Below are 26,765 nucleotides of genomic sequence, written 5' to 3'. Positions count from 1 at the left end.
CCGTGGGTAGTGCCGTCCCTGGGCAGGTGGCTCAGGTTTGTGTAAGAAAGCAGGCTGAGCTAGCGATGGGGAGCAAGCCAGCCCGTGCTTTGGTTCCTGCTGCCCCTACTTTCCCTTGGGGTGGACCTTAAGCCGTAAGCAGACACGAATGTTATCACAGCAGTAGAAAGCAAACCAGGGCAACACCCCCGGAGTCAAACTTCTCTGTTACAGTTTTGCCCAGAGCCAATCCTGCCGGAAGAATGTACAGAGAGGTGCTTATGTAAGAACTCGGCAGTTTCCAGAGTCCGGGGAGGGGTGGGGAAAGCACGGGGTAGGACTGGAGAGGGGTGTGGGGTGGGAAGGAGTTACCCCTCCCCTTGGAAAACGACAGCCACCCAGCAGCCCATCCTGAGGGCGAGGGGGACACAGGGGTGGGGTGGGGTGCGCGTGGTTTGTAACTCTCTGGAGCAGCAGCCTGTTGGTAAAGGGAGGCACAGGGCGAGGCAGAGATTTTGCAATTGGATGCTGAGGGCTGAGAGGCACCGCCCTTGGGGACAGGGCCCAGAACAGGGAGCAGGGAATGCCCCACTTGTGGGTGCACTCCAGATGGGGGGAGAGCGCTGAGGAACTTGGGTGAGGAGTCCAGCTAGGCCATGAAGCCAGCATGGGGGCTGCAGGACCAAGACCCTGGCCCCAATTCTAAGGACTGTCCGCATTTCATCCAGGCCCTGGGGTCCCTTATCAGCCTTTCGGAGCTAAACAGGCCCAGACAGCGGCTGGATGAACCAGCCGGGGGTGCTTGGCTGGGCCGGTAGAATCGCCACATTCCTGGCTGTCGGCTGACCGGGAAGGAGAGACTGAGCCACTGCAGACAAGCGTGGGTTCCCCGAAGATGGACGAACAGGTGTTCAAAGGAGACCCAGACACCCCTCATTCCATCTCCTTCTCGGGGAGCGGGTTCCTTTCCTACTACCAGGCTGGCGCCGTGGACGCTCTTCGAGACCTGGCCCCGCGCATGCTGGACACCGCCCACCGCTTTGCAGGGACGTCGGCGGGCGCAGTGATCGCAGCCCTGGTCATCTGCGGGATTGAAATGGGTAAGAGCTTTATCCTGGGGTCTCTGCAGGGGCTCCCGGGGGGCCGTGCAACCTTGGAAGTGCTGTGGGGTACAGAGCCAGGTCTGGTAGATCGGCCGGAAGTGAGACAGCTCAGCCAGGGTGCCCAGCTGTGAGCTGTCCTGTGCGCCAAGCCAGAATGCAAACCCTGAGGTTTGAGGGGTGGCAGGAGAAGCTAACAACAGAAGTGGGGGGCAGCGTGGGGGTTTCACCTCTGCCCTGGTGGGCCAGGGGTGACAGTGCTGATCTGGGGCTCCTTGTCCTAGCAGGGTGGAGCCAGGCCCGGCCACGCCCACCTGCTCGGTCCCAGGCTGTTATTGGGGGCTCTTACGGAGAGGAAGTTCTAGAATGTTTTAGAAAGGACAGATAGCAAACTTGCAAATGGGGATGTCTCTCTCCTGTGTCGTGATGGAACGGGGTGTGGGGGAGGTCTGTGAACAGACTTCAGCTGGCTGGGGATGGAGGGGGAGAGGGGACTGTGTTCAAAAGATGTTCAAGGAGGGGGTCGTGTCTAGGAGGAGCCATCCAAGTGGACAGGGACACGCAGAGAAAGAGTGTCCCTGAGGTGATAGGCGCGGTGGGGAGGGCTTCGGGCGAGGTTGGAGGAAGCAACTGAGGGGTCGTGACCTGAGACTATGGCAGCTGACCCCTGTGGGGTGCTGAGTGTGTCCCCAAGCTGAGTCCTAGCCCTGGTATTCCCTTCTCTGCACACGGAAGCCAGTTGATTAGCTTCCTGTGGCTCAGTCTCCTCCAACAGCGCCATCCCTGTGCTGCCCTGACCTGGGCTGGTCACAGCAGGAACTACTTAGACGGCTCAGAGGTTAAGAACACTGGTTGTTGTTCCAAAGGTCCTGAGTTCAATCCTTAGCAACCACAGGGTGGCTCACAACCATCTATAGTGAGGTCTGGCGCCCTCTGCTGGCATGCAGGTACACATGCAGACAGAACACTGTATAAATAATAAATAAATACTAAAAAGAAAAAAAAGTGAACTGCTTGGTGACTGAGGCACAGAAGTGCTAAAAACTGCCAACTACCTCATTTGGGGGTTTTAAGGATTCTCCAACTGCTGGGCAGCTTGGGTTGAAGGAGGTGAGGCAGAAGCCAGCTGGGAGAGGAGTGTGCTATGTGGACGTGACAAGGATGGCGATTGGGTTTAGAATGTGCTAGAAGGTAGAGCTGACTGGAGCAAGTGAAGGGCCAGCTGCTGGATCTCTGAGAAGGGCCTGCTGCTCGGGCACGGGGCTGGGGCTTTGCCTGAGAGGATGACAGCAGCCTCTCTCTAAGCACCGCTTACAGGCGCCTTTTCTTTTTAATAACTTGTAAGAAACAGCGGGACATAGAGTTAAAGCTGCTGCCCCACCCTGCAGCCCCAAGCTGGGCAAAGAGAGGAACAGAGATCTTCCCAGAGCTGTCTGAGGCCTGGGGCCTCTGTAGCTACCCTCTCAGTTCCCTTTTGCCCAGTGGAAGGGATGCCAGGCCTTGGATGTCAGCCCCTGCAGGGGTTGTGGGATCTCTGCCCTGGGCCTTCTAAACCCTGCACATACTCCTGCCCTCCCCCTTCTTTGTTTTGTTTTAGGCAGGGTCTCATGTAGCCCAGGCTGGCCTTGAACTCTTTATGTACCTGGTAGAAAGGGGTAACCTCCCAAGGATCACCATCCTGGATTTTAACCCCAGCACTCAGGAGGCAGAGGCAGGAGGATCTCTGAGTTCGAGACCAGCCTGGTCTACAGAGTGAGTTCCAGGACTACACAGAGAAACCCTGTCTCAAAAAACCAAATATGTATGTATGCATGTATGTTTGTATACACATGTATGTATACTGTCCCAGTAAGTTTATGGCAAGGCTTTTGAGGATCAATCCACTTTATTCAGCTGGAGAAATGAGAAGTCTGCTTAGCCAGCCCTAGACTTCCATATGGAGCACAGGGCATCTCTTCAAGGGATCAAAGCCTAGACCCAATGTGGCTCATGAGTTTGGCAGGGTGTAAGGAGGGGCGAGGTGGGTGGACCAGTCCAGTTCAGTCATTTTACTGCCCTGTAATTTCCTGATAACCGGACCCTGATAACCCGTCCTTTGTATCAGATCCTGTTCTGAGCTTTAGGCGTATTAACTCATCCAGACCTCACAACACCCTCTGAGGGGAAAACTATTATTATCTCCCTTCACACAAAGAAGGAAACTAAGTCACAGGACAATTATACAGCTTGCCTGAGGCGATGCAAACAGCACTTGGGGAGGTCAGCCTGAGCCCTGCCTGCAGAGTGGACGCTTGGATGCCTTCAGCCACACGGCTGCTGAGCAGGGTGGACCCTTGTGGGACACCAGGCTTGTGGCTGTAGGGCTAGCCCTCGGGGAAGGAGAGTTCTCACACAGACCTGATGCAGTGAGGGGCTGGGCTGGAGAACATCGAGGCTGCTCACACCTTTCTCCCAGTGCATGGGAGGCAAAGACAGGCGGATCTCTGCGAGTTCAAGGCCAGCCTAGCTTACAGAGTGAGTTCCAGGACAGCCAGGGCTACACAGGGAAACCCTTGTCTAGAAACAAAACAAAACCAAAAACAAAGAAGGTTTTGCTAAAAAAAAAAAAGTACATAAAGAAAGAATAGACTTTGGGGAGAGCATTTACTGGACAGAAGGACAAGTTAGAGTGGGGACCTGTTATCAGGGGTGCAGTGGGGGCCTGGACCCCAGTCTCCACATGTCACTAACCCCGGCCCCCGGCTCAGATCATGGCTCTGTTGATAGACACCCCAAGTCCTGCGGTTGCAGACAACACAACAGTGAGCGGGCTGGCTGGGGTCTGGCACGCTCAGGTCGCAAGCCAGCCCTTCCAGACTCCAGTAGCCTGTCGCCGCCACACCTATGCCGCGCTGGAGGGTCCTCTGCAGGAGCGTGACCCTGTGTAGCTGCAAGAGCGTCTTCATTACCTCGGACTTGTGCATACGATGGGAGGGGAACTGTTGCTTTTTAGCATGTATTACATTTATTGTGTATAGATGCGTGGGCGTGAGTGAGTGTGAGGCGCACGGGCGCCGAGTGGAGCATGTGGTCAGAGGACGGTTTTCAGGAAGTTCTCCTCTCCTTACGCCAGGTAGGTCTTGGGTACTGTCCTTGTGGAGCTTTGCTCCTCCAACCCTGACGAGGGGCATCAAGGTAATGAAGAAAGGACAGACACATGCAGCAGAAAAGGCTGCGATGGTGTGGGCTGGGCTCCCTGACCGAGAAACTAGCATCTTGGGAGGTGGCTGTGTTTAGTATGTGCAGCTGGACGAGGAGGCGGGGTTCTCGTCTGCAGCTGGACAAGGAGGCAGGCTTAGCTAATCTTGGTAGGCGGTGTCTCTCCCTGCAGGGGAGCAGTCTGGGAATATGAGGGGGAGAAGGCTGTGGTGGACAGCCTCTGCTCACACCATGGACAGTTACGCACAGACTCCCACAGGGCTGAGGCATGCCCTGGCCATGGCAGTGCCCATGTGAACAGCACACAGTCAGACCTCCTTCACTTGGGGCTCCCTCTGCTCCCCACAGTCCTGGGTCTGAAGCTGAGGGCACCAGGCGTGGCAACAGGCACCTTCCACCCGCTGACCATCCCGCTCAAAGCTGCCCCCATCCAGGGCTTCTCTGACCGGGAGACTGCCTCTTCCCTGGGGAAGCTGAGGCCGCAGAGGGTCCACCTTCCGGTCTACCTCCGAATGTATGAAGACAGTGCCCTTAACACCCTGCCTGCTTGTTATCAGGGGGTGACATCACCACTTCTTGGAGGACAGGCCGTCTCCATGACAACCAGTGGGGTTGCGGAGTTTCTGATGTAGCCGGAAAGTGGGACACGGCCTCGGAGCCGAGTTTTCTGTATTTTGAAAATAACTTTCTTTACAAGGCATTTTCCGTGACGTCCATTCTTCCCTTTAGTGTGGGGAACCGTGGACACCTGTGGGGGGTCAGAGGACAACTTTCAGGAGCCTGGTGTGGTCTCCTCCCACCACATTGGTCTCAGGGTTCAGACTCGGGTCCTCAGACCCAACAGCAAGCATCTTTATGCACAGAGCCATCTGGCCCCCCCAGAACCGACTTCTGTTTCTCATCAGAGGATAAAGATGTGGTGTTCTGGTGGCCCCTCCCCCTCAGCGGCTGCTGTAGAAAGATCCCAGCAAAAGGTCTCCTGGCCAGCCTTCCCTCCTACCCTTTCTCACACTTTCTTTGCTTGGGGTAAGGAGAGACCGGTTGGGGAGGATTCAAGGCCTCCGGGAAGGATGTGGGAGGACAGGGTGACAGAGGAGAGAGACCTGTGTGTCCAGAAGATGGACACACATCACAGGCCACCCGATGTCACTGTTCCCAAGGGCTTTTCAGGTGGCTGGGGCCAAACTGAGGGAGGACACAATTGGCCATGGGGGTGGGGGGCCATGCAGGGCCACGCGGCTGGCGTTTCTGGCATCACCGAGCATGGGGCTGAGGTGACCGATGACTGTTATGGTAGGTCTAAACCCACAGCAGGACAACCCTTGTGCTGGAGACTCAGCAGGTAAAGATGCCTGCTACCAAACCTGGTGACCTGAGTTCTATCCCAAGGTGACCCTTCTCCCAGGAGCTGCCCTGTGACCCCCCCACCCCCCCCATGTAAAAGAAAGGCCTAGTGGGTTCTGACCCAGCTTCACCGGAGAAGAAACAGTGAGAGAAAAGCTTGGCACGGTGCAGCACACAGATCGTCCCAGGATGGTCAGCGAGTTCAAGGCTAGCCTCGGCTACATAGTGCATTGGAAGCCAACCCCGGGCTACTGGAGACTGGGTCTCAAAGATAAAACAAAACAACAGAGTGTTTGCACCGCAGCAGGGCAGGCTGTGTTCACACCCACCCTTCCTGCCTCTGAGCCACGGTGTGGAAGGCTGCCTCGGCCAAGGCGCTGTTCCTCTAGCCCAAGCCCGGCTCACCCCGCTGGAGAGGCTGCCTGGGTGGGCCAAAGCCTCTCAAAATACCAAAAACCAACCAACCAAAAGCCTCTGGCTTTATTGATGCGTAGTTCGCCTGCCGGGCAGCTCACCCCTCTTAAAGCTGGTTTAAAGTTTATCAGTGCCTTGTTCAGTTGCCCAACAATCCCGACCATAGGTTTCAGAACCCGGTAATCAGCCCCCGAAGGAACCCTTGTTAACTCTGCTCCCCCGGGGCCCCAGAAGTCACCGGTCTGCTTTCAGTCTCTCCAGGTGAAGACATTGAACATGACGTAATTCTTCAGACTTCACATAAAAGCAAAGCAGGCGGTGAGCGTGCCAATTTTAGTCTGGCTTCTTCCCCTCGGCGTGATGTGATGTTATCGAGGTTCACCGAGATGTAGTATGAACTAGTCAGGGCTCCATTCCTTTTTTACGGTTGAGTAATACTCCACCAGGTGGACATACCACATCTGTTTAGTCATTCTTTTGATCGTGGACATCTGGGTTGTTTTGTTTTGTTTTTTCACTTCAAGCTATTATAAATAGTGCCTTTGAGAGCGCTTCTGTCTGTTTAAAAACGAATGTTTTTTTAACCTGAAAAACACTGAGCACGTGCTACAGGATGACGATACAAATCCCTCACATCCTCGTTATTCAGTTGCAGAGATTGCTTTGTTAACTGTAGGAGGCATTTGAAAAAACAGTAACACTTAAGGCAGGAGCTGTACCTCGGCTGGTAGATTGCCTGCCTGGTGGGCAGCAAGCGAGTTTGATGCCGGCATGACATGAACCAAGCACCCCTTGAGGGGCCTGCTGTCAGGGAGGAGCGCTGCTCAGGACCACAGCTTTGCCAGCCCTGAGAACAGCAGCTAAGCGGTTCCTGGCGGCTCACTCCAGGGCTCATCGCTTTTGGGTGGGCTTTAGCGAGGAGGGAAAAGGCTTCAGACCAAAGCTAGTCTGATGCCAGGATCCACTTTCTCCATCCTCCTCCACTCTGGTTCCAGACGTCATCTGTGTGTGACTGACCACTCTGGGCCTCAGTTTACCTGCTGGACAGTGGAAGAGACACCAGCCTCCCTTTTTGCACAGAGTCCAATCTTGGGCCTTCTGCAAACCCAGGAGGCTGTTGGGAGAGCTGCCTTGATTTGGGGGAGCGGCCGGGGGCTCCTGCCTCTACAGCGCGTGTTCTAGGCCCCCTGAGGTCTGTGTGGAATTCTCTGTAGACCCTAAGCCCAGCCCCAAGAGTCCACAAGCACCTTGAAGGTGCGCACAGATACCGTCCTGAGCCATGGCCAAGCACACCCACAATCCGTCCAGTCGGAAGGGGAGGCAGACGCACCCCTTTCTCTGAGATGGATCAGAATTTAGCCACATAGCCTTGCCTGGTAGCAAAGGATGCTGGGAAAGGCAGGCTTGCTTTGGCCCCGCATGCTACCAAAGACTGGAGAGCCAATTTCTGAGTAAAGAGGGGAGGGTGGCCGGCAGTCGCTGGCAACTGTTAATGGGGAACATAAAAATGACAAGGTGCTTGTTTTGGGTGCATGAGGCCACAAGTCCAACCCCAGCACCAAGAAAGAAGGAAACTGTCCCCTGCCTGAGACCAGGTCAGAGGCTAGAGAGCCACCAGGTCACAAAGCTGTGTCAGCTGCTGGGGGTCGTCCGTGGTGTCCTGCGCTTGCCAGAGTCTGGGCAGTGCTTGCTCCGAGCCCCCTGCTGACCTGCTGTGCTGTCTGGAGGAATGTCCTCCCCAGCTCAATGTGACCGTGGGCCCCAGGATGTTCTGTAGAGGAGGCAGCTCCACCACACCTCGGAATAAAGGAGCCGGCTTGACTTCAGGCAGGCACCAGGAGGGACCAGGAAGGGTACAGAACAGAGAGCAGGACCCAAGCCACGCATGGGGAGGGGCGGGGCAGAGGAGGTGATAGGAGATCAGACCAGGGGTGCCTGGGACAGCCAGGGCGATCCTGCCCTTAGCAGAAACGGCTAATTATAGTGGCTGAGAGCAAGGGTGGAACCAGGGTGGGCAGAAGGAACCGGTCTTGCTCTGCCAGGTGCCGGACGAAGGGGGCTGGGAGGCAGCCTGCAGGTGCCCTGCCCGCCACACACACAACCCGACACATGACGTGCCCACGGCTCCGGCTTCATCCTGGGATCCCTCAGTCATGCCGGAAGGATATGGGTGGTGGCTAGGAGAGTGTGCCTGAATTCATAAGGAGAGGTGCCCAGGGTCACCTCAGAACTCGTGTCCAGAGCAAGGAAAGGGGTCTGTGACAGCCGTAGCATTCATTCCCACAGCACCTGACGTAAGGCTATCTGACTTCCGTTTGGTTGTGCAGGGCCCTGGGGCTCTCCAGATAGGCTAGGCTGGCTGGCTAGTGTGCCCAGGGATGGAGCTGGCTGCCCCTCCATGGTGCTGGGGTTACACTCAGCCTTTGCAGGGGTTCTGGGGGCCAAACTCGGGATCTCATGCCTTCCTGCAAGCATCTTACCCCCTGAGCCATCTTCCCAGCATCGGGTCTGGTATTTTTGACCCAGACTCTTAAAACTATCCATGTCCAGGAAGAGGGTCCCCGAGGACTTTCCACCAGTGACAGTGTAGCTTTAAGGCAAAATGCTTTTATCGCTGCCTCTGCAGAGCGTGGTGCGTAAACCGGGCTCACAGCCCCTGGGGTCCAGCTGTCAGCGTGAAGAGAAACAGATGATAGGTGGGAAAGCCTGTTTGGGTGGACTGCTCTCATTAAGACAATAATAACAGTTATTATTATTGGAATGTGGTTCAGTAGTCAAGACGGACCCACGGGAAAACAGCTGGGATTCCAGCCAGACGGGAGCCTGAGACTTGCAGTTCCCCAGGCAGGAACTCTGAGCCTCGCCAGGGCTTTCCTGGGAATCTGCTCACCCCAGCCTCCCTAGAGGCCGCCTCTCATCTCAATACAAGGGGGAGCTGGCTGGCCAGCTGTGATTGGCTAAGCTGGAGGCTGTTGCTAGGTTACCAGCTCACTGAGACTGGGTGCCTGCGCATGGGCGAGAAGCCCCATCCTCCTCCCCAGATTCGCCCCACAAGGCGAGCCTGACTCTTGCACACCCAGGAACAGAATCCAGCCGCTTACAGGGCCCACCTCAGTGCCCCTTCACCTCTGTGCGGGGGAAGGGGAGACAGGCCTGTGCTTTAACTCTTCCGGTCATCTGGAATGGCTGTTTGTCTCCTGGAGCCTCGGTGCCCCTTTCTGATTTCTCGAGCTCACCGATTTATCTGTGTCTGCATTCAGTTCTTGGAGTTTCTGCCTAGATTCCAGGCCCTGTACTGAATGCCACTGATTCGTAAGATCGTTGTTCTTGGGAAAGGGGCAGATATTTCCAACTTAACCCAATAATGTACATGAGCATCAAATTATCTCTTTTCTTCCCTGGCAGTGATTTTTCTAGCCCAACATTTCTTTTTTTTTTCAAACTCAGCCTCTATCCCTGCCGTGTAGAAGAGACGTGTTGCCAGATTTTCTCCGTAACCCTGGGACCGTGGGTGCACCCTCTCAGCCCCGCTTTCGCTCTGACCACGAGTGCATTTTGCATTTTATTTTAAACTTCTGTATTTTTGTGTGTGTGGGTGCTTTGTCTGCATGTATGTCTGTGCACCACGTGTGTGCCATGCTCCTGGAGGCCAGACGAGGGCGTCGGATCCCCTGAAACTGGAGTTGCAGATGGTCGTGAGCCACCGGGTGGGTGCTGGATGTTGAACCTGGGTCCTCTGAAAGAACAGCCAGCGCCTGTAAGCCCTGAGCCATCCCTCTAGCCCCCTACCTTGACACATCCTGAAAAGGGTGTAGGGGAGGATTGCTGCCTCGTTCAGTGAAAGCCTCGCCCACGGCCGCATGGGCATTTACTGGCATAACTGATAATAATTCAATAAAGTTAAATATTCTTTTTTGGTCATTGGTTTTTGTGAGGTAGGGTTTCCTGTAGCCCAGGCTGGCCTTCAGTTTGCTTTGCAGCAGAGAATGGCCTTGAACTCCTGATCTTCCTGGCTCTGCCCCAAAGTGCAGGGGTTACAGGTATACAGCACCAAGTCCCATTTCTGTGGTGCTGGGGATGGCCCAGGGCTCTGTGCATGCTGGGTTAGCATCCTGCCCACTGGACAGCCTCCTCAGTCCCATAACAGGTGTTTCTATCCACATTAAAAATATATAACCAGGCCGGGCACGGTGGCGCACGCCTGTAATCCCAGCACTCAGGAGACAGAGGCAGGTGGATCTCTGAGTTTGAAGCCAGGCTGGTCTATAGTTTCAGGACAGCCAGGGCTACACAGAGAAACCCTGTCCTGAAAAACAACAAACAAACTCTCTCTCTCTCTCTGCCTATATATATCCAACTTTAGATTTTTAAAAATTACGTGTGTCTGTGTCTCTGTGTCATGGAAGCACACAGCATGTGTGCTTTGTAGAGGGCAGTGAACAACTTTTTTGAATGACTTCTCTCCACCATGTGGGTCCCAGGGATAGGACCAGGCTCCGTGGCCGATATCTTTACCTGCTGCGCTGTCTTGCTGGACCCTCCTTCCCCTTATTCTAAAGATGGAGAAACTGAGGTTGGATAAAGGTTCTTTTTTTAAAAAATATTTATTTATTTATTTATTTATTTATTTATTTATTTATTTATTTATTATGTATACAATGTTCTGCCTGCATGTACACCTGCACAGCAGAAGAGGGCGCCAGATCTCATTATAGATGGTGTGACACCCCCCCCCCCCCCCCCCCCGTGGCTGCTGGAAATTGAACTCAGGACCTCTGGAGGAGCAGTCAGTGCTCTTAACCTGTGAGCCATCTCTCCAGCCCTGGATAAAGGTTCTTAACTAGCCAGTGATGACCACAAACGGCTTCTGTGACCCTGGGATTTGAAGCAAACCTGCCTGGCTCTGCAGCACAGGTGTGTGGTCACAGAAGATGGTGAAACTTCTGGGGTAGCTGAAACTCAGGGCTGTGGCTCCACACTGCCCTTCAGAGACTTCCCATCCCAGCACCTGCTGCCTTCACTCCTGTAGGCAGTCCTGGCACTCAAGGCCTTTGAAGCCTGAGTTGGCTGCACCAGTCATTCCGGTTGATTCTTGCGAGTTACAAACTTCCATCTCATCACTTTGGGAGAGACAGAAAGGGGGCTCAGGGGTTGAAGGTCATTCTCGACAGCACAGTGAGTGTGAGGCCTGCCTGGGATAGATGAGGCTATAGATCATGGTCGACTGAGTTACCTGTCCGTGTGTGACCTCATGGCCAGGCTCTCACTGAGGAGTCAGGCATCAGCTTTCTTTTTTCTCAGCATCTGCTGAGCAAACAGAGTGCTCAGCTCTGCCCTAGAGCCTGGCTGGGTGGAGGAATGTTGGCCCTGAAGGATTCCCAATCTTGCTGAAAGGTTCCTGAAGGGTTTGTAGATACAACTTCCTGACAGGCCACTGAGGAGAGAGGGGAGGCTTCAGAGACCTCCCCCGAAACCTGCAGCCTCTGAATGGAAGTAGATAAATCTAGTGGGGAGATGAGGGCCATAGCCTGGAGCTTCCCGGCCAGCACACGCTGAGCCCAGGATCCTACTTTCAAGTCCACGTTGCTGTAGTTGGTCTAGAAACCACGGCCGAAGGAGCCTGGCAGCCTGGAATTTGTCACTGCTTGGAGTGACACGAAGTACCTGACAGAGCAACTTATGGGGGTTGGAGAGATGGCTTGGCGGTTAAGAGCACTGGCTGGTCTTCCAGAGGACCTGAGTCCAATCCCCAGCACTCACACGGTGGCTCACAACAGTCTGTACTGGTTCCAGGGGATCCCAAACCCTCCCCTCACAGAGGCATACATGCAGGCAAAACACCAATGTATGTAAAATAAAATATATATATATATATACATATATATACATTAAAAAAATAATAATAACAAAACACATACCCAAAGGAGGGTTTTGTTTCAGCTCACAGTTTGAGCATGCTGTCCTTTGTGAGGACTCAGAGAGAGATTTTGGCTGGTATCTTGGCTGCCTTTCTCCTTCTCTCTTCAGTTAACTCTCCAGAGTTTCCCCGACACGCATGCCCAGAGTTGTCTCCTAGGTGACTCGGATCCTTTCCCGTGGATGTCAGGAACCACCACAGAGGCTGCTGAATGGGAGAACGCTCTGGAAAATCACAGGCGTGGAGAGAAGTGAAGGCTCCGACCCCAGCAGTGGCCACACTCGGTCCAAACTCTCTTGCCCTTCTCTCGCTCCGTAGCCCGCTCTCCCTCTCACCCTGTGAGCGTGGCTGGAGAGCTCTGTGTGTGGACCAGATGTGCTTTGAGCTAGAAGCAATCCTTCTGCCTCCACCTCTTGAGCTCTGGGGCGACAGGCATGAACCATCCTACCTACCAAAGGACGTTTGTTTGACCTGCAGAGTTATCCATCTCTCCTCCACGTCACCAAAAAATAGATAGGAAGAGAATAAGAGAGGAGGAGAGATGGTTAGGGAACACACACACACACACACACACACACACACACACACACATACACACACACACACACAGAAACCAGTTGAGAAGCATCAAGATTCAGGTGGGACCTTTCGGTTTGGGCCCACATTAAGCATCAAGGAAGGATTTTAAACCAAACAGCAGGCAGAGGGAAGCCAGACAGCCGCCTCCTCCCTCGCTCCCTGGCTGTGTCTGGTGGTACGCAGCTGACTGAGCCATTCCCAGACGGACGGACCCCGCAAATGTCAGTACTATTTTCATCCTCTCCGCTGCTGCTCGTCCCTGTCACTCCCTCCTTCCCCTGGTGGGTGGGTTCTGAAGCCACCGTCCAAGTAAACCCTTCCAGCTTGAAACATGCATTCCCACTTCTAGGGATTTGTCCGGGGCATGGGCAGAGGATTTAGTGTGGACTGTTCCTTCTGAGGCATATTTGTTTTAATTCATCTATGTATGTCTCTTGTCTGGTGTGCCACGTGCAGGCAGTGGCCACAGACGCCAGAAGGGGGCGTTGGATGCCCTGAAACTGGAGTTACAGATGGTTGCGAGTGAGTCATTTATTTTATTTTCCCCTGAGACAGGTTTCTCTGTGTAGCCTTGGCTGTCCTCGACTCACTTTGTAGACCAGGTTGCCCTGGAACTCACAGAGATCCGCCTGCCTCTGCCTCCTGAGTGCTGGGATTACAGGGGTGTGCCACCATGCCCGGCCCTTGAGAGTCACTTTGTGGGTGATGGGAATAGAACCTGGGTCCTTTAGAAGAGCAGCAGGTGCTCTTAACCACTGAGCTGTCTCTTCAGTCCTGTGGCAGGCTATTCTTTAAAACTGGGGGGGGGGGGAAGGGAGCAGGTTCTCGTTCCTGCCTTCCTGCTTGAGCGAGAATGTCCCCCACAGGCTCAGATGTTTGAATACTTGGTCCTGGGTCTGTTGTACTGTTTGGGTGGGTTCGGGAGGCGGAGCCTTTGCAGCAGGAGGTCCGCCCCTGGGGATTGCCCTTGAGCTTTCGGAAGCCGGAGCCATTCCCAGCTCTCTGAGTGTGGTTTGAACTGAGGGCCTCAGCTTCTGCTCTGGCCGTGTCTGCTGCTGCTGCTGCGTTCCCGCATCATCGCAGACTCTCTCCACCGATGCGCAGTCATCATCGGTGCGCATGCACGAGCCTGTGGCCGTCAGAGGACAGCTCCTAGGAGCCACTTCTCACCTACCTAGTGAGTCCTGAGAAGAGAACGCAGGTTGTCAGGCAGCAAGTAGCTTTACCCACTAAGCCATCTCACAGGCCTTTAAAGGCTGCTTCTTTTTCTTTTCTTCTTTTCTGTGTGTGTGTGTGTGTGTGTGTGTGTGTGTGTGTGTTCCAAACAGGGTTTCTCTGGGCAGCCGCAGCTGTCCTGAAACTCACTCTGTAGACCAGAGTGGCCTCGAACTCAGAGATCCGCCTGCCTCTGCCTCTCACCTCTCACTACCACCTGGTTGCAGGCAGATGTCAAAGCCAGCCTGGGTTACAGGAGACCCATAGTAAAAAAGAAAATATAGATTTTTTTATATAATATATGTTATATATATATGGGCCAACAATAGGGCTCAGTGGGTAAAGGTTGAAGCCTGACGACCTGAGTTCAATTCCTGGAACTCACGTGGTGAAGGGAGAGAGCTGACTCCAGCGAGTTGTCCTCTGTCCTCCGGGTTCAGTTAGAGGCGATGGCCTCTGCCTGCACGGGGGAAGGGAGGTGCGCGCGCGCGCGCACACACACACACACACACACACACACACACACACACAAAATAAAATAAACAGGTAGGTGTTTATTGACAAAGGCACATGCATGTATCAGGTTTAAAAAGCAAGTTACAAGCATGCACAATAATACAATGCGTAGCCCACCCCCTCATGAGAATGAAAGCCGCCGATCTGAGGAAGCAGTCCGGACCCCTGGAGAGGGGCACTCTGAGACTTCCCATTCTTTCTGTCTTGTTTTGTTTGTCTGTTTTGAGGCAGGGTCTGTAGCCCAGGCTATCCTCAAGCTCCTGATCCCCCTGCCTCCACCTCCCAAGTTCTGGGGCCCGAGGTAGACTTGTGCCAATGCCCCTGCTTTTATCTGATTGGTGCTCCCTGTGGAGTGCTCCCTGGGGTAGAAGCACGCTTCCCTGTATCACCCCCGAACAAGCTGACCCGGGCTGAGGGAGGGCAGGCCAGTGACCTCGGTCAAAACCCGGGGCTGGGGAGATGGCTGGGGGGTTAAGAGCGCCGGCTCCTCTTTCAGTTGAGCCAGCTCCATTCCCAGTGTGCACAAGCACCTCAAACTCCGGTTCCGGGGTGCCCATCACCCCTCTGACCCCGTGGGAACCGGCAAGACACAGTGCACAGAACTCAGGCAGACGTGTGTGGGTGTAAGTAAGTTCTTAAACCGTCCTCTGCTGAAGCCACCCACCCCTCATCCCAACACTGGGAAGGTGGGTCAGGGGAGCAGGGACCCGGAGTTCAAGGTCATTCCTGGCTGTGTAGTGAGTTTGAGGCCAGCCTGGGCTTCGTGTAACCGAGTCCCAAAAGCACACACGTCCTCCTTTGTACCCTGTCTTCTGGGTGAGTCGGCAGCCCTGTGGCCTGAAACCTTGGTAGCTGCTTGCTGGGCTTCACAGCCCTCCCGAGGGGGGAGACGCTGATCGCTTGCTCGTGCCTACGAGTGGTAAGGCTGAAATTGCTGAAACGACCAGGCTTCCTGCTCCCAGGAAGGGGTGTGAGCGATACGTGTTCACATCAGAGTATGGGGTTCCCACTCCTCAGTGCAGGTGTGATCTGGGTGTGGGTAAGGGGTGGTTTGGAACCACCTAACAGCAGCAAACCAACACTGGCCTGGCTTCGTGACTTCAGGCAAGACGCTGCTCCCTGCCTCGGTTTCCCCTATCGGCACCCCTATCGGCACCCCGGCGTTAGACCAGTAACGTGTCTGAGAGCTAGCAAACCTAACAGGAACAAGCCATCCTTTTGTCTCTAACTTGCCTGCGACTTTGGGCAAATCGGTTACCCCCGCTGTGCGCGGATCGATTGCCAGGCACGCCCTGTACCAGACTCTCTTGGCTGCGAGGACTCAGCCCTTCCCGCCCACTCGAAGATCTCGTTGATCTGGTCTCTGGCAGAGATGCTTATGCAACCCCAGCTCCGCGGCCTCCCACGCCAGGGAGCTCATGGCTGCACAGGCCCCTGTTACATATGCAGGATGCTAACTTTATCCAAAAATCTCCATAAGATACTTGATCGGGGACTGGTGGTATAGCTCAGCGGTCAAGGCCGCGCAAGGCCCAAGTTCAATCCCTGGCACCACTTGGTGCTCTTGGGAGGACCTAAGCTCATGAATAAAACATACACATGAATAAAAACATTTTAAAACTCTGGTTATGGGAGAGGGGTTGCAGCTAAGAGGGCGGCATGGGAGATGGTAGAATCAGGAGTTCAAGATCACCCTTGGCTACATAGTAAGGGTGAAGCCTGCCAAGGGTCTGTGTCCTCTGTGTATGTGGCCACGCGGGCTCCTGGACCCAAGGGTGAAGCTGTTAACCTCAGTGAGAGACCCACCCTCCCCCCTCCCTCTCCTCCTCCCTCCACCCCCTTTCCCCCTGTCCAGCTCCCTACCCCTCTCTCATCCCCCTCCCATCCTGCACTGCGGACTGATGGTGCGTCCCCTCCTCCCTCTGCTCCCTCCCCCCACAGAGGAGTACCTACGAGTGCTGAATATGGGCCTGGCCGAGGTGAAGAAGTTCTTCCTGGGACCTCTGTCGCCGTCCTGCAAGATGGTACAGCTGATGCGACAGTTTCTGTACAACGTGCTGCCGGAGGACTCCTACAAGTTCGCCAGCGGGAGGCTGCATGTGAGCCTCACGCGGGTCACGGACGGCGAGAACGTGGTGGTCTCCGAGTACACGTCCAAGGAGGAGCTCATAGAGGCAAGGTCCCCCGTCCTCCATCACGGGCGGGGTGGGGGAGCATGAACTGGGCTGGGCCAGTCCACCCGCCTCCTCCCTCCTCCTCCCCTTCCCGGCCCTTCCCTTCTGTCTGCATCTCTGCGGGGGGGGGGGGGGGGGGTGAGGGGGAGCAGTTCCACAAGAGATGACACAGAGATCCCTACAGCCAGCCAAGTCTGGAGGTGGGCCCCCGAACCCAGACCTGGGTCCCGGTGTCCCCCTCTCCCCAGGTTGTAGAAAGGAGAAGGAGCAGCTCCCATGCTCCCCCTCTGTCCCAATGAGCTTTAATGGAGGGTTGAATTACCCTCTGTAGCTCCGTGGGTTGTCTGCCTAGCTCGGTCGAGGCCCAGGTTCCATCCCCGGCATGTAAGCAGGGCTGACTAGAAGTTCAAGGTCACCCACTGCAGAGCAAGTTTGAGGCCAGCCTGAGCTACATGAGTTCGAGTACACGTACACACACACTTTTAAAAAAACAATTAATGGGCCCGAAGAGATGGCTCGGTCTTTAAGGGTACTGGCCCTCCTCCAGAGGACCTTGGTTCAGTGTCCAGCACCACATGGCGGCTCACAACCCTCTATAAAGGGGATCCGACACCCTCTTCCGATAAGCGCTGATGAAACATCCACACACGTAAATCTTGAAAAATAAAGGGTTGGATTTTCCCTGGAGGTTCCCCGCCCTGGCGTGGCACTGCACCGAGCTCATGGGGTTTGGTGAATAATCGCGACCACTGAACGGACCCTGGCTCTGTTCAACCTTCCACCTCCTGACTTTACTCTCCTCCCCTCTCCCGGCCTCCCCTCCCCAGGCCTACCCCATCCGGGAGTTCAGGTAAACAAGCACCAGGCCCCCCCGGGTGCCACCCTCAAGTCCATGGCTGCAGTCTCTCTCCCAGCCTCCCCCAACTCCCTCTCCTGCTATGGAGTCCACAGCTCACCGAACCTCAAACAGGCCACTTCTGCTACCTGCCTCCTTCTCACTTCCGGCCCAGCTCTCCCTGCTTGGCCAGAGTCCAGCCCCTTTTTCCCCCCTGCCTGGCCTCCCTTTCTGAGGCCACAGCAGCCTTCCCACCTTCCCCTCTCTGCTCCTGTGCCCTCCCCTGGGTGGCTTCTTACCGTCCTTTGAGTCCAGGGCCTGGTCCAGGACAGCGGCAGGGTCACAGAAAGCTGGTAGTCAGCAGAGACTCTGGGTACATCAAAGCCACCCACTCTTTAAGGTAGGGATGTCAGGTCTGACTAGATTGCCAGTCTGCTAGGTGATCCAGTAGATTACCAACCGCTCAACTAAGGATCAGGATGGGAACAGAATTTAAGACTGTTTCCCAAGCTGGTACCCTGACTTTAAATTTAAGGAATTGGGTACCGGTAGGGGTCAGGGGTCAGCAGCGCCCACCCCAGGGACTGTGGTGTCTCAGCCCCCGTCTCTTGTCTCTTTCCAGGCTCTGTATTGTAGCTGCTTCGTTCCTGTCTACTGTGGCTTCATCCCCCCAATGTATCGGGGCGAGGTGAGTGAACGGGTGACCAGACCCTGAGGTGGGGTAGTTAAGGCGAGGACTGTTTACCTCTCAGAATTTCTAATGTAGATGGTGCCTAGGTCTTTAAGGGGAGCCGCCTCTCCTGGCTTTAGGGTCCTCCTCCTACCCACCAAGCCTGTAGTGAAACCAGCAAGTCAAGGCTCCCGGGCTTGCCAGGTTTTCCCGGAAGTCGGTGTGCAGAGTACAGAGCCAGGAGCACAGGAACCGGGCACCGTGACTGAGGAGACCTTCGGGGCCAGTGGGCCCTGGCTTTCATGTGCCCAAGATGATGGGGCTCTGCTCCCACAGATCTGGGCAGGCCATGATTCTGCACCCCGTGGCGGGCCTCGGGGTGCCCTGAGACCAGTCCCTGGCTGCAGTCTGATGGGGTGCAACCCCTGGCCCAAAGGCTCTCCTCACCAAGCCTTTCCCAGGCATAGAGTCTGTTATGCCTGGAACTGTTCCCTCGCTCAGTTCATTTGTGAGGAGACCAAGAGAAGCCCCACCCATGCTCCAAAGGAAAGGGGCTGGAGATGGGGGGGGGGCGCCTGTGAGGCTGTGGGAGGGGGCTTGGTCTCTGGAGTCATTCAGAGGCAGGACCCCCACACAGAGGCCAGGACCACTGAGATGGCCACGGGAGAGCAGTCCAGGGCATTAGACTGGGAGTCGGAGGCCACTATAGACAGCCCATACCTCGGGGTGTACCATTTACCTCGGGTCTCATGGCCCTGCCGTCTCACGGGCCCCCTTCCCACCTGCAGAGGTACATCGATGGTGGCTTCACGAGCATGCAGCCCTGCGCCTTTTGGACCGACTCCATCACCATCTCCACCTTCAGCAGCCAGCAGGACATCTGTCCGAGAGACTGCCCGGCCATCTTCACCGACTTCCGGATGTTCAACTTCTCCTTCCAGTTCTCCCTGGAGAACATCACCCGCATGACCCATGCGTTGTTTCCCCCGGACCTGCTGGTGAGCGACAGGAGAGTTGTCTCGGGATCCGTGCCCCTCCCCTCAAAGGGCCCAGGGTGTTGCCGTGGTTAAAGGACCGCTCAGAGCAAACGGGGCTAAAGATGTGTCTCAGTTGGTGGAGTCCTTGCCTACAGCATGCGTGGAGCCCCGGGTTCCATCCCCAGCCCCACATAAAGGGAACACGGTGGAGCGCCATAATCACAGTACTGGAGAGGTATAGGCAGGAGGATCAGGAGTTCAAGGTCATCCTTAGCTGCCTAGGGAGTCTGAGGTTAGCCTGGGCTACATGCCATCCCATCTCAAACAGAGTCCTGCAGCAGAATCTGGGCTCACCAAAGGCCTAAAGGTTTCCAATTCGTCTGCCACCACTTAGAAAAAGCTCTGTGCCCGCACCTCTCACATGGCCCTCCCAACGCCCTCTGCGAAGGCACCATCGCTGTCCCCATTTGACAGGTGGAAAAAGTGAGGCTGTGAATGGTTACAGTTACACAGCCAATGAAGGGGTGGCACCAGGATTTGAACCGAACCCCCAAACCATCCTTCCCATGTCCCAGATGTGTGGCCTCGGTTTCCCGCCGAAACATCCCAGCCTTCCCGGGAGGACGGTGTGAGCTGGGAGCGCAGGCCTGGGCCTGCTGACAGGCCCTGCGTGGGGACAGGGACAGGGGGAATGTGAGCTTGCTGAGCATGGCCGTGAGTGGGACGGTGGCTCGCTTGGTGGCTGTGGCCTGGTTCATTTTCCTGTGTCACCACCTACCTAGATCCTGCAGGATTATTACTACAGAGGATATGACGACGCCGTTTCGTACCTGCGGAGGCTGAGTGAGTAGCTGGAGCCTGAGGAAGGGTTGGTGAGGGAGGTGGTGGGGGAGCGGAATAGCATTCTGGGTAGAGGACAGCATCCTGTAGCTGTAGCCAAGAAAGCTGGGCACGAGGACAGAGACCCAGAAGCCTGCACTGCCCAGGGCTGGCACACGAGGGCAGTGGCTGGGATGATTCTAAACACATATTTACAAAATTGAAGACAAAGCCAGGGCTGGAGGTGCAGCTCAGTGGGTAGGGTCCTTGCCTGGCATGCACAAAGCCCTGGGTTCGATCCTCAGCGTAAGACCCGGGTGGTGTAGGAGTGAATGCCGGCTAGAGAGGACAGGGGTTCAAGGTCATCCTTGGCCATCTGGCTTCTTCCAGGCCAGCCTGGGCTGCTCAGGACCCCGTCTCAAGTAGGCGTGACTAGTTATGTTTGACAAACTGATTGACGTCCTGTGTTGGTCTGGGAAAGGGACCTTTATCAGAAGACTAGAGTGAGTCCGGAGACGATCCCTCAAGCTCCATGAAGGTGTGGCAAGCATCTGAGGAGGCGGGTGAAAGGCCTGCCTAGGGTTAACTCCTCAGAATTGATGTCACAGGGAGGGCGTTCCAGGGCAAAGCTGCTTACCAATGCTGGCCCAGCCTTCCTCCGTTCGCTCACACTACAATCCAGGTGGAGGTATACTCTTCTGTCACAGCCGTACAGAACGCTTGGCTGCCTGCCTTTGAGTCCCAAAGCATTTCTTATTCTGACACATCTCATCTCTGTGACTTAAAAACAATTCTTCGAGCCAGCCGTGGTGGCGCACGCCTTTAATCCCAGTACCTTTGGGGAAAGAAATAATATATACTAGAAATATATTATTTCTTCAGATTCGCTTCCTGCCTTCTCTGGTTCCCTTACCTTCTCCCCTTAGTTTCTCCTGGTCCTTTCTTCTGTCCAGGCATCCAGGGACTTGGGAAAACAGAACGATGGGCGAGAGACAGACAGACAGAGAGAGAACAATCGAGACTTGGGTTCTGGAGACAAGCAGTCCCCAGCCCCACCCCCAAGCTGTGTGTCCTTGGAAAAATCTCTTCCTGTCTCTGAGTCTTGTCTCCAACTTTGTAAGGAAAGGCTTGTACCCAGCTCCTGACACCTTAGAGGTGTTCAGTATTGAATCTCCTGGGGCCTCAGTTTCCCTACCTGTGAAGGAGGGGACATGGGAGGGACTACCTCAGAGAGTTTTGCTGTGAGTACAAAAGGTTTCACATCAGGGTCACGCACCCCTGTTTCTCCCGGAGCCTGGAGGATGGGGGCACTGGCCAGTCACCTTTGGCCACCAGCTGGGGAGCCCTCCACTCTCTCCTGGGTGATGGTGTTCGCCAAGGACTTGAGGTTGGTAAGATCCTATGACTTGATACTTGAGATTTTGGAGGCAACTCCATTTCCCCAGCCAGGGCACACCCTCTGCACAGCTTAACTAACCGGGCAGGTTCCTGTCTCCTGCAAAGGACACCCGGGTTCTTCCTTGGAGCCGTGTAATGCACACACCCTCCACCAGGTGGCGCCAGCACACACTCACGAGTCCATCCATCCAGCAGACAAGGCTTCTGGGATTTTTTTTCCATTTTGGTTTTTCGAGACAGGGTTTCTCTGTGTAGCCCTAGCTGCCCTGGACTCACTTTGTAGACGAGGCTGGCCTCAAACTCTCAGAGATCCGCCTGCCTCTGCCTCCTGAGTGCTGGGATTAAAGGCGTGCGCCACCGTGCCAGGGGTTTCTTGGATTTGTCTCTTGGCACCGGATGTGATCAGGAGCTACTGAGAAATTCCTGCTGGTACCAGAGCCTGCCACTTGGAAGCACTCAGATTGCTGGTCCGGGGACATGGGGAGACACTCACGAGGCCCAGAAAGGTGTCTCCCTGGACCCCTCCATCTCACTCCATCTCCCCCTGCCTGGTTCATCCACCCAGTCACCCCTGCAGTTAGGAAGCCTCTGCCCCGCCCCCGGCCCTCCTGGGTGCGGGGAAAGAAGAGGCGGGAGCTGAAGGACGCCAGCCAGCGCCCACCTGCGCCCAGCGGGTGTCCAGCACTCCCTCTGACAAGGCCCTCCCCCAGCGCACCATCATGGCCCTCATCTGGAGAGGCCTGAAAACCTGTGTTTAATTTCCAGGCCTGGTGGCTGGGGAACTGGGAATGGGGGCGATCAGGGTTCTGTGGCAAGTTTGAGGCCAGGCCTTAAAAAAAAAAAAGTTCCTGGAGCCCTTCTATGATCTCCCCCACCCCCACCTCTCCTCCCTTCCTTAGGGCCAACCCCCACCCCGGTATTCTTGCGCGCACTCGTACGCTACACTATAAGTAAATGAAGTCCGACACCCCGTGGTTTCTCCCAGACGCCGCGTACCTCGACTCTCCCAGCAGGAGAGTGATTTTCCCGCGGGTGGAAGTGTACTGCCAGATCGAGGTCGCCCTGGGCCACGAGCCGCCACCTCGCAGCGCGCCCCGCCTCCCGGCACGGAGGACCCGCCCTGCAGACTCCGCACAAGCCCGCGTCCCAGGGGCTCCCCGAGAGGACCGGAAGGATGGCCGCCCCCCAGCACCGCCGCCGCCTGAACCCCGGCCCGCGGGGTTTGTAGAGGCCCCCACTTCGCCACCAGCCTCTGAAGGCGAGCCGTCGGCCTCTCCCCAGCCAGGCCCGGCCGTGGGCACCCGGCTGCCCACCGGCCCCTGTGACGTTCGCCCAGGAAATCTTAGCACCCCAAACCCGAGGCTGGGAGCCGAGGATGACGCCCGGCTCTCGACTGCGGACTCGCACAGCTCGAAGGCTGGCTCCTCCGTGCCTGACGCATCTCCCCAGAGCCCTCATCCTTCCAAACTGCTGCTCAGACCCTCCCAGGAAGCCAGGGAGGCCCCAGAACCGCCACACTGCAGTCCCTCACCACCACCATCGGCCCTCCCGCCTGCGGAGGAGCTGGACCCACAACCGCCCACAGGTACGACCCTCCCTGCTTGGCCCTCAGGGGCTAGTGTCAGGCCACTTGTGTGTTTGCGCCATTGTCTCAAAGCTCAGCCCCTCCCTCCAGCAGTGAAAAAGGGGACTGGAGAGAAGGATGGTGCAGAGGCAGTGAGGACCCGAGTTCAGTTCCCAGAGCAGCGCGTGGCTCACCCCACTTGTGATCCCTCTTCCGGATCCCAGGGCACCTGCGCGCGGACGCGCGCGCACACCACACACACACACACACACACACCACACACACACACACCACACACACACACACACACACACCACACATACACACACACACCCCTACCTCCCATTTACACAACTAGAAATACATCTTTTTTTGTTTGGTTTGGATTTTGGAGACAGGGCTTCTCTGTATACCCTGGCTGTCCTGGAACTCAAGAGATCCTCCTGCCTCAGCCTCCTGAGTGCTGGGATTAAAGCTGTGTGCAGCCACCACTGCCCAGCTAAATAAATCTTTAAAAAAATAAAATACATTTAATATTGATATCATGGGCTTATTACAGTAAAGCCTTTAATAACTAGAGCCATTTATATCTAGAACTCATACAACTTACACAAATGTTTAATCAACGAAAACAAACCCGTGGGAACCCGTGAGTTTGATTTTCCCAGAACCCACATCAAAGCTGGGTAGAGCAGCACATGCCTGTAATTCCAGGGCTGGGAGCATGAAGACAGGCAGATCCCTGGAGCTCACTGACCAATGGCCTAGCCAGATCAGGGAGGATTTAATCCCAGCACTCGGGAGGCAGAGGCAGGTGGATCTCTGAGTTTGAGGCCAGCCTGGTCTACAGAGCAAATTCCAGGACAGCCGGGGCTACACAGAGAAACCCTGTCTTGAAAAACTGGGAAAGGAAAAAGAAACAAAGGCAAGTTTTCTTGACAACAGCACCTCACTGCCGTGTCCCTGGATGGTCTGGCTTTCGTTATGTAGACCAGGCTGGCCTCGAACTCAGATATCCCCCTGCCTCTGACTCCTGAGTGCTGGGATGAGAGGGGTGCCGGCCCACATCTGGCATCCTTGCTGGTTGTAAGCACTCACCATTGCAATTTGTGAAACGACCCCGTCCGGGGTACCTGCCTCACACTTCCCGTGTACTCACTCCCGCTGCAGGACCTCCCCGCTCTTCACAGCTGACGGACACCACAGCACCAGGTACCGGGAAGGAAGCGCCCCGAAAGCCTTTGCCGTAAGTTTCTCCTTCCTCGGGACGTGCTGTCACCTTTGCTCAGCTAAGTGACACTTCTACCCTTTCAGCTGCCTGTCAATCAGCTGCCTGTGTTCTTTCCCTCTCCTTCCTCCCCAGTAAGGCGTTGTGTGGAGCATGCCTGTTGATGGGGGCGATGCCATCCCCCTGCCTCCCTCCTACCCACACTGGGTACACCATGCGCACTCCTAGCCCCGGGTCTTATTTTGGGTGAAGCCACGGTTGGCAAGGTCTAAGTGGTGGGTGCCCCATCCTGGCCTTGGGTAGCCCCTGATGATATGAAAGGAGTCTCAAGGATCGCCTTTGAGGCTGGCATGGTGGCCCGTGGCTTTAACCCCGGCTCTGGCGCTGTAGCCTTGGTGTGATGTGGGGAGCTGCCTCCTTTGTCTGAGTTGTCTCGCCATTATTATCTCTGAAGTCGTGGGGGGGGGGGGGGGGAGGATGGGGGATATTGGAGAGTTTCTAAGAGAGCTCTGAGAACTACATTTCCCAGGATCCCTTGCTGGTTGGGTAACAGACTGGACAATGAACGATCAGTAGGGGGCGGGGGTCAAGCATATGTTGGCCCCCCCATCCCACACTTCAACTGTCTTTATTGTTGGATGTGAGTCTCAATACAAAGCCCAGGCTAGCACTGAGCTGGCAAGCCTGCCTCTGCCTTCAGAGTGCTGACTGTGGAGGGATGTGTTACCATCACCTTGCCTGGCATAACTTGCTGGTCCCTCCACATGGGAACAGCCCTGACAATGGCTGGACTCTTGGGCATTCTTCCTTTGACATCTGTATGTGTTACATCAAGCTTTTTAAGATGTATCGGAGTTGGGCGGTGGGGGTGCACGATTTTAATTCCAGCACTTGAGAGGTAGAGGCAGGCGGATCTCTGTGAGGTCGGGGCCAGCCTGGTCTACAGAGCAAGCTCCAGGACAGCCAAGGCTACACAGAGAAACTGTCTCAAAAAAAAAAAAAGTGTCTGTATCTGCCATCATTATGTGTAATTTTATGTCTATGCCTGGGGGGGAGGGGTGTGGCTGGGAGATGGCTCAGGGGTTACTAGAAACTGCTCCTGCAGGGGCCTGACCCAGGTCCCAGAAAAAAAAAAAAAAATCTTAAAAAAAACCTTTGACAGTTTGTGTAAGTTAAAGTATATAAAGTGTATGTGTCCTGTCTGTGTGGTTTTAACCTCTTTGTTTAGTGCTTGTAAATTTGGGCTTCGTCTGTGTCCTTGGCCTGGTTACTGCCCAGATGAATAGCTAATGATAATCAGGAATGTTTGCTGGGGAATGCTACCCCTGGCCTGGCTGGGCCTCCCGGGGTCACGAAGGGCTCTGCTGGTGGCAGACGCGGTCCAGGCCTTAACAAACACCTCCTCGGTCCCTTTGCCCAGGGAGAGCCCTGCTGCGCATTCACACACGGCAAAAAAGATGTTCAAGAAGAAACAGAAGACAAATGCGCCCAGAGAATTCTCCCAGAGAAACCCTCGGTCCAAGAAGCCGGTGAGCAAAGCGCAGTGAGTGCCTGGCTGGTGGGAGAAGGTCCCTGCTCTGCCAGCTGAGCTCAGAGCTTACGGTTAGGACAAGCAGGCTCCCTCCGAGCCTCCATTCTCTGACCTGCAAGAGAGGGATGATCCGGCTCAGCAGCCTGGGAGGGCACAGCACAGGCCGCTTGTGAACGGGAAGCCACTGAGAAGACAGCAGGGTCCTGAGCAGAGTAGCCCCAGCTACCCTAGAATCGACCATGAGGACCACGCTGGCCTCAAACCCATTGACTCTGAACCCGTGCTCCCCTTCTGCTCCCAGCTTTCCGTCCTGGAATTATAAGCACACAACCTATGTCATTCTTTTACCTTACTTGCACACACAGAAAGTTGCTTATGACCACTCTTCAATCCACTTGGTAGAAATTTCTTTAGACACCTATTTACCTACTGTTGGTCTTTGTGTGTGAGTGTGTGCTTCGGAGGTCAGAGGGCAAGTCTCCAGAGTCGGCTCCGACCTTCCATCTTGTGGGTCCCAGGGATGAACTCAGGCTGGCAGGGTTCGGGGCCCGTGGCTCTACCCACTGAACGTTACCCGGTCCTACATTTTTCCTTCACATCACTCTTGGGTCAATGGACTTGTATTTTATTCAACTGTCGACTAGTCCCTCTTCTCGGGTAGATGCTGGGACTCTCCCGCCTGCTCGCAAGTGACACGTGACAGAGGAGCCTAGGGGGCTGCCTATGTTTGGAGAGCAAGATTAGAGGCTGTGTCCACGGCAGCCACAATGTTACCCAGGAGCTGGTGTAACCTGCCAATCCTTGAGTCCAGTTGGGACCCCTGAATGAGAAACTGTGCTCACCAAATAAATCAATAAATAAAACTTTAAAGACAACAACAAAAACTATCCATGAGGGTGCAGTCTGGCTCAACAGACTCTTGTGATTTCCCAGAGAGGGCAAGCGCCCACCCTGGGGTCAGGTGACGGTGAGGCTCGGGACTCTAATCGCTCTTCTTTCCCCTCCCGTGTGTGTCCTTGCCTTCTCCTCAAATCCAGGTCCGCTCCTTGCCCACTCGACTTTCCTGTGCTCCCCACTTCCAAGACGGCTTGCGTCACCTACAAGCCTCATCCCAACCGGATCCAAGATTACAGCTGCCCTGAGGTATGGAACTCCTCTGGGCCTCACCCAGGAGTGGCCCTGCCCCTCCTGTCCAGGGGGCTCTGGCAGCCCTGAGCACACCCCCTAGCTTCATTTCCCGCCTTCCTGGCTCAGCCCTAGTCAACCCTAGCCCACTTTGTGTCAAGACGACAGCTGGGAGCTGAGGA

The 26,765-nt window shown here is 55.4% G+C and overlaps 1 protein-coding gene and 1 long non-coding RNA gene across 3 annotated transcripts in view; one reads left to right on the top strand and one right to left on the bottom strand.

The window, feature by feature from the left end:
* The first annotated feature begins 220 nt into the window (after positions 1-220).
* Pnpla1 (patatin like phospholipase domain containing 1) overlaps positions 221-26,765 on the top strand; it is a 29,456-nt gene continuing 2,911 nt past the window's right edge. The window contains exons 1-10 of one of the 2 annotated variants that reach the window (XM_055607088.1): positions 221-262; positions 708-1,079; positions 16,204-16,436; positions 17,894-17,959; positions 18,730-18,939; positions 19,701-19,761; positions 22,121-22,720; positions 23,870-23,945; positions 25,348-25,456; positions 26,496-26,601. In XM_055607088.1, the coding sequence (XP_055463063.1) occupies positions 875-1,079; positions 16,204-16,436; positions 17,894-17,959; positions 18,730-18,939; positions 19,701-19,761; positions 22,121-22,720; positions 23,870-23,945; positions 25,348-25,456; positions 26,496-26,600 (1,665 nt within the window). In that variant the 5' untranslated portion in view covers positions 221-262; positions 708-874 and the 3' untranslated portion in view covers position 26,601. Of the gene's footprint in view, positions 263-449; positions 1,080-16,203; positions 16,437-17,893; positions 17,960-18,729; positions 18,940-19,700; positions 19,762-22,120; positions 22,721-23,869; positions 23,946-25,347; positions 25,457-26,495; positions 26,602-26,765 lie in introns of those variants that run through there. The other variant, XM_055607087.1, reaches the window with a different exon arrangement.
* Positions 16,230-18,805, bottom strand: LOC129676635 (uncharacterized). The gene is made up of 3 exons (XR_008720098.1): positions 18,724-18,805; positions 17,571-17,738; positions 16,230-16,276 (listed from the first exon to the last, which is right to left on the bottom strand). It is a non-coding gene; the product is annotated as an uncharacterized LOC129676635 (long non-coding RNA).

This window comes from Psammomys obesus, unplaced genomic scaffold (genome assembly GCF_907164565.1).
Source record: "Psammomys obesus unplaced genomic scaffold, mPsaObe1.curated_primary_1811, whole genome shotgun sequence".
NCBI lineage: Eukaryota > Metazoa > Chordata > Mammalia > Rodentia > Muridae > Psammomys > Psammomys obesus.
Note: the sequence above shows the minus strand (reverse complement) of the source record. Positions and strands in the feature narration are given on the sequence as shown.